General features: G+C 38.3%; 1 protein-coding gene across 1 annotated transcript in view; it reads right to left on the reverse strand.

The window, feature by feature from the left end:
- Window positions 1-1459: 1459 nt before the first annotated feature.
- Window positions 1460-12278, reverse strand: part of LOC136846268 (uncharacterized) — a 27093-nt gene continuing 16274 nt past the window's right edge. The window contains exon 4 of the mRNA XM_067117076.1: window positions 1460-1921. Coding sequence (XP_066973177.1) covers window positions 1460-1921 — 462 coding nt within the window. The remainder of the gene's footprint in view (window positions 1922-12278) is intronic.

The following is a 12278-nucleotide window of genomic DNA, read 5'->3' on the forward strand; positions in this document are numbered from 1 at the left end:
TTTTATCCCATAGTGAGTTGGATCCGAGTTGTAGCTTATATTTTAGGCTTAACAGGTTCGACATTTTATTGCAAGCGTCGTTTGGTGATATCACGATTTGTTTAAAAAAAAAGATTTATCATGATATAGATATTTTGGCCTTTGAACTGTTTTATATAGACGTAAACAAACGTCTGCTTAACCAATATCAGTTGATGATCTTGTGAGCCATCACGAGATTGACTCTCGTTAACTATCATGGAGTAACTATCACTCAGTTACTATCATGGAGTCTCTCTCTCTCTCTCTCTCTCTCTCTCTCTCTCTCTCTCTCTCTCTCTCTCCAGCAATGTCCTTAATAAAGGCATAGTTTTATGTCAAATATCCACTGATAATTTCACCTTGTACGAGAATTTAACCTTGAAAATATAAATATTACAAGATTCACAAAAATTAGTGAATTAAACTCATTTTTCACTGCAAATATCTAAATGACACTTAGGGGCTTGCTTCCCGTAGGAGGGTTAGTGCCGTCAGTGCACCTCATGCGGTGCAATGTAGGCATTACTTAAAGTTCTTTGCAACCCCATTCGGCGCCTAGCTGCAACCCCTTTCGTTCCTTTTACTGTACCTCCGTTCATATTCTCTTCTTCCATCTTACTGTCCACCCTCTCCTAACACTTGATTCATAGAGCAACATTTTCACTGTCAATTTCCGTTCCAGGGCTGAATGACCTTAGTTGCCCCAGTGCTTGGCATGTATGCCTAATATAAATCAGTCAACTTAGGGGCTGCTCTTTGAGCAAGAGCCCGTGCTGGAATGATAGCCAGCTCAATCAAAAACGATAACAACACACATACTAGGTATAAATTTTTTTCAAAGACATTATATCTGAATTGCTGTATATAATTCATTCTTATTCACCCAGCCTAATTTAAATCCCTTTTGGAATGATCGATAAATAATAAATCCCCCCGGAGCGTTGGAGGGAGATTCATTAGCGTAATCTCCTTGGGATTTATGGCGTCTGATGCACGGAATAATAATGATGATTGCAGCAGCTTTGAGGAAATAATGATTGATGATCAGTGAAGGAATTCAGTCATTCCTTCCTTCCTTCCCTTCTCTCGTGAAGAAAATGGATCAACATTTTTTTTTCCAATTCCTCTTACTGAAAGGCTAGACTTTTCTGGGGACGGGGTGGGGTGGGGTGTTGGGGGTGAGGTGATGTGTTGTGGGGTGAGGTGAGGTGGGGTGAAGTGATGCGTTGTGGGGTGAGGTGGGTGTTTTGGGGTGAGGTGAGATGGGGTGCTGTGGGGTGAGGTGATGTGTTGTAGGGTGAGGTGCAGCTTTGTGGGGTGAGGTGATGTGTTGTGGGGTTGGGTGTGAGGTGATGCATTGTGGGGTGAAGGTGTTTTGAGGTGAGGTGAGATGGGGTGTTGTGGGGTGAGGTGATGCTTTGTGGGGTGAGGTGATGTATTATAGGGTGAGGTGATGTTTTGTGGGGTGGGGGTGAAGTGATGTGTTGTGGGATGATGTGTTATGGGGTGAAGTGTTGGTGTGGGTGATGTGTTGTGGGGTTGGGGTGAGGTGAGATGGGGTGAGGTGATGTGTTGTAGGGTGAGGTGAAGCTTTGTGGGGTGAGGTGATGTGTTGTCGGGTGAGGTGAAGTTTTGTGGGGGAAGTATGGTGAGGTGTTATGGGGAGGGAGGTGATGTGCTGTGGGGTGGGGGTGTTTTGGGGTGGGTGAGATGGGGTGTTGTGGGGTGAGGTGATGTACTGTAGGGTGAGCTGAAGCTTAGTGGGGTGAGGTGATGAGTTGTAGGGTGAGGTGAAGCTTTGTGGGGTGAAGTAGGGTGTTGTGTTGTGAGGTGAGGTGTTGTAATGTGGGTTGAGGTGTTGCGTTGTGGCGTGGGGTGAGATGAGGTGAGGCGGAAAAATCTTTCGACGTCAGAATGCTACGAAAAAGAACTACAACGAGCGACGTAGAAGCAGATTTCCACGAATAAAAGCCAAACCGTAAATGATGATTAGGCCTACAATGTCCCCCATCCCATTACGGCCTCTGTTCATTATGACACGAAGTCGGATAAAAGCTTCATGAAATGTCATTTTGTTCCACCCCCTTTCAAGCACTTTCATTTAGAATGAAATCGTAAGGAGAGATCCCTTTTTCCTTTTGAATTTCGCTCATTTCATTCTCTCTCTCTCTCTCTCTCTCTCTCTTTGCCCAGTACGAAGTTGGTATTGGGTGAAAGGAGCGTGATTTCAGGTCTGTCATTCCGTAGGCCTCAATTTTTAAAAGTAATTTCTCCGTCGTTGGCATTCTGGCGTCGCCTTTCGTTGCTATCAAATTCGATATCAAGCGATAACAAAATAAACCAAAAAAATGCTTACGTCACGTCATGAGAGAAGACGCATGCGCGTGAACGATTTAGGATTCATTCAGCTGAGTTTAAGCAAATGTTTGAGATGAGACACGTCTTATTACAGCAACAATCGTTGATGATGTCATGTTGTTGACATGACATGTCTTCCTTTCAAAATTGGGATTTTAGTCTTTTCGTAATCGCTTTAACGTCACTTAAAACCAGCATTAAGTACCTTTAGAAGAAATAGTACTAACAATGTTAGTTATAAATCATATAGCTATAATTAACAGAGTCTCAACTATTTTTTGACAACCAGTAGTAAGTTCCTTAGCAGAAATTGTCCTAACAATGCTAATTATAAATCATATAGCTGTCAAATAACGTACGTGTCTCAATTATTTCCTAATAACGTACAAAAATAATTTACAGAGAAAGCAGTGATAGATCTTGCAAGCTGTAGCATAAATTTGCTTTGCAATGAATTAATTCATTATCATTACTGTTATTATTTTATTGCCTTTCATTCTAAATACTTCTGGTAATTAGGCACAACTATCTAAGTTTCACGATAACAGATCAGCATCGACCTTTGAAGCTCGAAAGAAACCGCAAATTGGAGAACAAATACATTGAGAAGCAGATGCAGTTTCGCAGCGTAATGCTCCTTCTTCATATATATATATATATATATATATATATATATATATATATATATATATATATATATATATATATATATATATATAGATATATATATATATTTATTTATATTTATATAGACATAGATGTTAACCTAACTAGCTGGTAAACGCACATGCATATAAATGCCGCAATTGAGGATAGCACCGAGAGAGATATCTCATCTGTAACTCTCTGGAAACGAAAAAAAAAGAAAGATAATGGGAGAACAACATAAATATTAGGCGAGAAACTGCAATATATGGATAAACAAAATGCAAAACATCACAGTGGCCTTCAAAGGCAAAGCATCAGAAACTGTGGGTTAGTCTAGACATGCGTTTATTTTTTCTTTGTTGAACATTGGAACGATACTGAGATGGAATGGCTAAATTAATGTTACAATAAAATAATTTTGACTGCAATGGAGTGGATGTATGCTTAAAAGAAGGCCAGTAAATCAAAATATCTGGCGAATCAGTAGTATAGGCCTAGCTTCGTAAGTCCACGCTTCATATTCTTGCAGTGAACAATCTTAAGGGTTATTTTTAAGTTTACGGACGTAGATGTTACTATGCTATCATAATAAAGTTATTTTTACATGCTGCTATGAAAATGTAATTAGAATAAAGTTTGACAATAAGAAAATCCTGAGATTTGAACTGTTTGTGAGCATAGGTCTAAGTGTAGCCTGGCCATACTGAATTCATCGTTCGTTTGGGTTTGATCGGATTAGGCTGTTTGATAGAAGCTCATCTTTCGTGCGCTTGTGTCGGCGTATTATTGATGCAAATCAGCATGTTTATGATTTATATACGAAGGGGCGAGGGTTCTTTGTAGATATAAACATTCAAATATGTTACTGAAGCGATAGTTTAATGTTTTTCACATCCAGCCAATGGCATCGGACACGTGCTACCCATGCGCAGGTGCCACATCTTCACCGGTGGGTGACAGTGAAATAAAACCTAAATAAAATGGATGGGTGACTATCCCGACAGTGGTTGTTCCGCTGAAGTTACCTACTAGCATTTGAGATTAAAAATATAAATCTTTTCATGTATTTTCTTATAGTGCGCAGTGCCCAACTGGCTCCTCTCATTCAGTAATAGACTTTTTCTTTCTTTTTTGTATTATTTAGTTGTTTTATGGGAGCGAATGAAAATCAGAGATTAAGCTTGTATGGCTCAAGGGGACGAGTTTAGGGTAGAAGAAATGCAAACCAAATGGTATGCACTAATGAAACTTAAATGATTGTCAAATCAAGGGACTTAAAATTCCTTTTGCACTGTTTCCACTTTATTCAGTTCAACTTGTATTTGACATGTTACTTACATTTTGATTTGTTTATCTATTTATTTATTTATTCATTGGTTAATTTGTTTGTTTTTCTAATAACTGATCTCCTCTTTCCGTATTCCCTATTGTCTTCTGTAACTTCTTTCTAGTGAACACCTTAATATTCTTTGGAAGCTTGAATTTCAAGTAAGTGGCCCACTTTGGTGGGCTTGTTCCATATGAATAGGGTTCGTCTTCTGAATAATAATAATAATAATAATAATAATAATAATAATAATAATAATAATAATAATAATAATGACATTCCACCACAACGCACCCTCCAAGACATGTCTCCAATCACCGCAGGAAAAGCAAATGCCTTTAAGGATCAGAATTTAATCTCGGCGTGCCCTGTCGACTCAGGCAAGACGAATCTGATGGCCCCCCTCGATTCACTCGAAAAGAAGTTGGACCCTCAAACACCCACAAAACGTTCTTTCTCAACTCTCAGACCTCGCTTCCTGCTAGAACGACGCCCAGAAAATGCCAACCTTTGACGAGGAAACGGATTTGCTCTGACTCGTTCTGAAAGGAGTTATAGTGCCTGATGGTTTTCCCAAATGACGCATTTTATAGGTACCCGTCTGCAGATAAGGAATTGTAAGTGTGCCATACTGCTTTTTTATAGTTGAGAAACGTTGGAAGGTTATCTTGTATCTATAAGATATCTGTAACATAAAAGTGAAAGTTTGCAACTGACCAACCTACCCAGTGGCCTATTCTGAACCTAATCTAAATAAGGAAAAATGAGAGAGTGTTTGCAGGGTCCCTAGGTTTAGCCTTTGACTTTACCTCCTTTCTTGTTTTCTATCTACAATCCCGCTGTCCAACCTCTCTGACTATGACTTCTTAACGCAATAGTTACATTTTCTCCCAGTTCCACCTTTAGATAATTGTATTTTATCTTTAATTTCTAGAATCTTTTGTTGTCCAACCAATCCAACTCCCTCTTTTCACTGTCTTAAGAGCTGAATGGTCAAAAATGGCCTGGTGCTTACCTTGATACCTTAAATTTCATAAAATAAATTAAAAAGAAATAACGTTTCATGATTAGTCCAGCCTATGGAGTCGAATAAAATACGAATAAATGCAATCTTCCTTAAGAATTCGCCCTAAAAATCCATTCATTTGATGATAAGAATACAAGACAAGTATTCAACACGATATGATGAAACCATGACCAAGGTGGCATTCCATAAATTGCTCTTCTCTTATTCATGAGGTGGGGTTTATGGATTTATGGTGGAATATGAAATACAATAATAGCATTCAAGAAATTTACGTAGCTGCCCAAATACTCAACTTTTTCGAATCTTTGAGGAAAGTGTTTTGATATGAGGAGTCAGTCATTGGCTATGGACTGCATACATAGTTAGATTTAGTTCAATATTTACAAATAGAAATACGTAAAATGGAAAAAAAAATGGACTGACAACCAGAATCTGAATGAGGACCTCACTTCCGAGAACCTTGCCTTAGACCCAGTCTTCTCCTCGTCCTCCTCCTCCTCCTCCTCCTCCTCCTCCTCCTCCTTCTCTCCTCCTCCTCCTCCTCCCTCCTTCTTCTTCTTCTTCTTCTTCTTTTTCCTTCCTCCTCCTCCTCCTCCACCTCCTCCTCCTCCTCCTCCTCCTCCTCCTTCTCCTCCTTCTTTCCCTCTTCTTCTCCTCCTCCTCCTTCTTTTCTTCTTTTTCTTTCTTCTTCTCATCATCATCTTCTTCTTCTTTTTTCCTTCCTCCTCCTCCTCCTCCTCCTCCTCCTCCTCCTCCTTTCCTCCTCCCCTTCTTCTTCCTCTTCTTCTTCTTCTTTTTTCCCTTCCTCCTCCTCCTCCTCCTCCTCCTCCTCCCCTCCTCCCTCCTCCTCCTCCTCCTCCTCCTCCTCCCCTTCTTCTTTCCTCTTCTTCTTCTTCTTTTTCCTTCCTCCTCCTTCTTCTTCTTCTTCTTCTTCTTCTTCTTCTTCTTTTTTCTTCTTCTTCTTCTTCTTCTTTTTTTCCTCTTTTTCCTTCCTCCTCCTCCTCCTCCTCCTCCTCCTCTTCTTCTTCTTCTTCTTCTTTTCTTCTTCTTCTTCTTCTTCTTCTTCTTCTTCTTCTTCTTCTTCTTCTTTTCCTTCTTCTTCTTCTTCTTCTTCTTATTTTTCCTCTTTTTTCCTTCCTCCTCCTCCTCCTTCTTCTTCTTCTTCTTCTTCTTCTTCTTCTTCTTCTTCTTCTTCTTCTTCTTCTTCTTCTTCTTCTTCTTCTTCCTTTGATCACTGACGTTGACAGAATGTAGACCTGAGGTGATCGAAAGGATTATTTATCAACATCTTCTTCTCTCTCAATCGTCCATCAAAGATTCATTTCTCTTTTATTCCAGGACTTTCTTTTCATCGGCTTCGTTTCAGGTGAAAACTTTCTCATGTGGAGCAGTTTCGCTTTTTAATACGATTTCTGAACTGTAGATTTATATTATTAATTTCTACAAAAAAAATTGTTTTTACAGAGAAACAAGAAAACTGATAAAAATAGATATGGGTTTAGGTGTTAATATTTAAATAAACAAATATAAATATAAATTATAATAAACAAATAAATAAATAATAAATATAAATAAAATATAAAAAATATAAATATATATATAAATAAATAAATATAATAAATAGATAAATAATATAAATAAATAAATAAATATATAAATGGATTTAGGTTTTGCATTTTTTTCTATGATATATAATATAACTACATATACAAACTATAACTACATATACAAACACACACACACACACATGTTATGCCCTAGAACAAGGTCAGATAGGGTCATAATCTCTTTCTACACCTGTTTTAAGAACAGTGTCAAATCATCTTACATCCCCAAGATTCTCCGGCAGCAATGGCCAGCATTGGGTCAGCATATTCTTCTCTCTCGTCGACTCCTCTCATTTTATCTATCCTCAGACAAAGGCCTACTGGAATAAAACGCCGAGATCCAAAACTAGACTTTGTTTCTAAATTTAACGAAAGTATTTCAGCAAAAGCTACGGTCATGAAATGGAGTGTCTCACACCCCACAAAAATTGAAGTCATAACTTGAGGAAACTCAGACTCACAATCAATCAAATTAATGATTCTAGACCAACCAATACTAGTGACTAACACCCTGGTCACCCAACAAAATAAAAAGGTCATAATTATTCTAGACCAAAATAAATGTCGCATAGTATGTTAAAAGAACACCACTTCCTAAATATTCGTCCTCACAGGACTGAACCAGAATTACTGTTAAGAGAAACATAGCATATATTAAAACCTGAAATGGTGTATAAAGAAATAGACGTTTAAAACAGAAAATTGTATAATGGAGAACAGAGGGATTTCACTGCAACGTGAAATGGGTATTCCACATAATGTCTGAAAAAGATATAAGTGTTAATGAGTTATTCACACTCTATGGCCCCATGGAACCGTTCCTCACAGTGGCTGTTCTTATTCGCTGACACTGCTCAAAGAGCGAATCACACCAGCCACAAATCGAAGTGAATACCCATTGTATGGTTCCTCTATAAATACGCATTAGAGAGTGCACGTATGTACACACTCACTTAATAACCCCTCCCTTGAAGCGTGACGACACTGTCGGGTTCAGTGTTCGAAGGACTCTGCCCTTCTGAATCCACAGATATCACAAAGCTTCCATCAATCTGTCACGTTGTCCCTACGCGTCTTGACAATGATCCGAAGGCACAAATGAACGAGTCAGATACCCGCTGTATCTAACCGGGGAAATCACCAACGTCAACATAAAGGCCACCTGCAGTAGATACACCTTTTCACAGGCTGGCAATTCGTTCGCTTATGTCTTAATACAAACACACACACATATATGTGTGTGTGTGTGTGTGTGTGTACACTCATAACTTTGGGGTTGGATTACAGGTTCCAAGGGCTGATACCTATCTTAAAAATGACGTAAATTCCCACAAACAGACAGAGACAGAATGGAAGAAAAAGAATATATATATATAAATAGGAACTCAGAAGAAGCATATATTGTTATTTAGTATTTGTGGTGTTTTTTCCAGAAGGGCCTCTCTTACAGCAGTGAACAATGGGGTAACGAGGCCTGGTTCCCGGTGGGCTGGAACAGTGATCTTAAAAATGAGTGAGTAGCCATTCCCCAAAAAGAGTCATTGAGAGAACAGAATGAAGAATAAAGTCATTGAGGAGTGAAATGAAAGTCATTGAAGTGCTCAGAGTTAGAAGCATTTCGTTGTTGAAAGTAGTTTGTGGAAACGTTTTAAGTCAGTGAGTGAGGGAATGAATCTAAGGAAGTGAGTCAGCAGCAGTCTGTGAGTGAGTAATGAGGTCAGTCAGTAGTAAGGCCTGATCAGTCAGTCGGTGGAGTGAGTGTCAATCAGTGAGACAGTGAGAATTTGTCAAGACTGTTCCAAGATCGAGTCATTCTCAGAGCCTGGGAGTTTTTGTTTGATTGAGTCATTCAGGGAGTGTTTGCCAAGTGAGTTGTGAGCGCGAAAGTTGTGAGTGTGTGATGAGTGGTGAGTGAGGAAGAGTGAGCTTGCAGTAAGTCAGTCACTTTGAGGGAAAATGAATAACTGCTAAGGAAGTCAATCTGTTCTTTTTGAGGGTGATTAAGTGAAGTAACTCGTCTTCAGTCAGTCAAAAGTATTGTTGTAATAGTCTAAAAAGAAGAATATTGTCAAGTTTGCCAGTCAGTGGGAAATCTTACTGAGAATTTCAGTCAAGAATGTTGCAGGAAAATCTGTCCTTTGCTAAGATTGAAATTGCCTTCAACTGTTTTTGTTTCAAAGTAACTGAATTCAGACTCTTTAACTTTGAGATATCGTATGCAAAGATATTACAATTTTAAAAACCAGGTTTATTATAGATTCGCAAAATCAAAATATCCTGATGATTTGAAATAAACAGGTGAGTGTTTTATTCCTTTGTATCTGTCATAATGCATACCTCTCATCTGTCTTGTGCATTTTATAGCAGGCTAATCTCTCTCTCAATTTAAGAAATCTCATGAATAATCAAAACATAGTCCACCAGGAAAACGAAAATCCAGTAAAAATGAGAAATGAATACATTGTATACATACAAAGATATAAATTACTCTCAAAATAAGGTATATGGAGTCTTTGGGAGCAACTGGAGTCATCCGGTGTGAAAAACAATTTTTTTCATTATTTTGACTGAAGAAATAGAGGAAAGGATTTCATTTGTGACTCTCTCAAGATCTTCAAAGTCTGAAGCATCTGGCCAGCGATCTCTCTCTCTCTCTCTCTCTCTCTCTCTCTCTCTCTCTCTCTCTCTCTTTACGATGGCGGTAACAATAAAAGGTAGAAAGGTAACTATGAAAATCAAATAGACTATAAAAGGTTATTATAGAAAACAAACAACTTGAATAACTATTATGCTATTAAAAAAAATGGCAATATAAGAAAAATATAAAGAAAAATTCTCGTTATATAGAAACACTCGGCTACAATTTCAATAAAACTACATTTTAAGATATAAAAAAATTATTATAACTTTCTTTTTTTACGATTCGCAAAAGGGAGAAGATAAAAGTATATATGACTGTAAAAATCTGTTTTCGAAGTCATTCGAAAATGCAATCGTGGTGACAGGAATCAAATGACCTTTCGAGTTTCAAAAACGAGATGAATAACTGAGTATTATGGGATTTCTTCTCTACTTTTAATGTTCCTTAATCAAACCCATAATTATTCTGTTTGTTCTCTCTCGCCCCGGTTTGCCAATGGAAGGGAGACGCTTATTAGATTATGCGCTTTGATTCAAACACGAGCTCTGCGTAAACAGGATATGGCAACAGCAAAACATGATATGACAGCGGTGAAACAGGATATGACACCGGTAATACAGGATATGACAGCGGTAAAACAGGATATGATAGCGATAAAACAAGATGTGACAGCGGTAAGGCAGGATAAGACAATGGGAAACAGGAAATGACAGCAGTAAAACAGTATAAGACAGTGGGAGAAAGGACACAATAGCGATGAAACAGGACATGACAGCGGTAAAATAGCAAGATGGCAGCGTTCCAGAACTTGGTGAATATGCTTGGTAATTCTCTCATGAGTATCTGCGTCGCGTCAGACGTCTAATCTCCTGAAGTGGTTTTATTTGTCTTGGGAATGCAATTGTCTTTCGCGGGCGCCATGGAAGCGTGAGATATAGTTTATGCAACAATTTTATTTCCAGCGCTTTTATAGACATAAGAATCCAGCCTAATTATGTCTGATTTAAGTATTCTTGCATGATAAATTAGGAGACATCTACCATGCAAATGAGTCTGACATCCAGCTTGTAGAATCATTGAAGGTACTGACAAAATTTATATTCGGTTTCCAACTAGTTAGTGTAACTAAGAAATCGACTCCTGTGTTTATGCAATGGCCGTAATAAATGCATCTTTGGAATGTATATACTTGGAGTTATTCGGAAATATGTGCCACCACTGACCTCCCCTTCTTTAAGTAAATGGTTATATTTTTCTTTAGAGCCTAAACTTGAAAACAAAAATAATAACAGGTATATGATATTAGTGTACACACCGACATAAATTATTACTCCTGTTTTCCCAGAGCGAAAAGGGTACATCACCTTTATTTTTTGGAAGATGGTTGTAGAAATAGACTGTATACGTACAGAGAGAGAGAGAGAGAGAGAGAGAGAGAGAGAGAGAGAGAGAGAGAGAGAGAGAGAGAGAGAGAGCGTTACTCTTTAATTCCATTAGGCAATCGAGGGGTTGGTTGGTAAGAAAAATAAAATTACTAAAAAACAAAGGGGGGAACAATTTTAGTTAAATATGACCTCTATCTTCTCCCTTTAACGGCTATGAGGGACTTCAATATATACATTTTTTGTAATACTGACTTACACACGGACACACACGAAATTCATTTAGACAATGCCTTCCTCATAAGCAACGTCTTTCTACAATCATTTCATTCAAGTTAGAACATACGAGGTGTTGGATTCTGTAGAAAGTTATACAATCGACTCTCCGACCGACCAATGAAGAATTAGAGGAATTTATTTCTGGTGATAGAAATTCATTTCTCGTCTATAATGTGGTTCGGATTCGACAATAAGCTGTAGGTCCCGTTGCTAGGTAACCAGATGGTTCTTAGCCACGTCAAATAAATCTAATCCTTCGGGCCAGCCCTAGGAGAACTGTTAATCAGCTCAGTGGTCTGGTTAAACTAAGGTATACTTAATTTTTTTATACAATATCATTGAACCAATTCAGTGATTGGACTCCTCTTGCTCATAAATGTGGAAGCCAAAGGAATCTTTTAGATTTTGTAGTTAAAAGTAATCCCATAGCTATGAGAAATACATAATCTCTTCTAAGGGTAAGTGGTTGACTGATACGATATGAAAAGTCACCTTTTCCACGAGAATTTCTGAAATTGGCCTTCATGATTGGTTGCTAGCAGCTGTCATCATGAGGTGTCATATCTTTATTATACCTGATATCATGGGTCAGTACAGAACTGGGAGAAGCCTTTTGAGGCGGAAATGTCTCCATACTTCAGGGAATGTTACATTCTGTTGTCCTGGGCGTGATTTTGATGACCGTGAAATCATTGCCTCAGAATTTGGTGGTTAGAATTGGAATTGAAATATGAAACTGAGGCTAAAGACCAAGTGCTTTCACCTATGAGGTCATTCAGTGATGAAAGGAAAATTGAAAGCAAAAGGTTTGAAAGGTGAAACAGGAATTGAATAACCTTTTTGCACTTGCAGTACTGAAACGATTGTTAGGAGAGGGTGGAAAGTGGGATGGAAGAACACCTTGTGAGGTGCTCTGACGTCACTGCCCCCTTACAGGACAGAATTTGGTGGTCAGTATTTGAAAGTTGGCCCAGAGCAAACTTGGCAG

This window comes from Macrobrachium rosenbergii, chromosome 15 (genome assembly GCF_040412425.1).
Source record: "Macrobrachium rosenbergii isolate ZJJX-2024 chromosome 15, ASM4041242v1, whole genome shotgun sequence".
NCBI lineage: Eukaryota > Metazoa > Arthropoda > Malacostraca > Decapoda > Palaemonidae > Macrobrachium > Macrobrachium rosenbergii.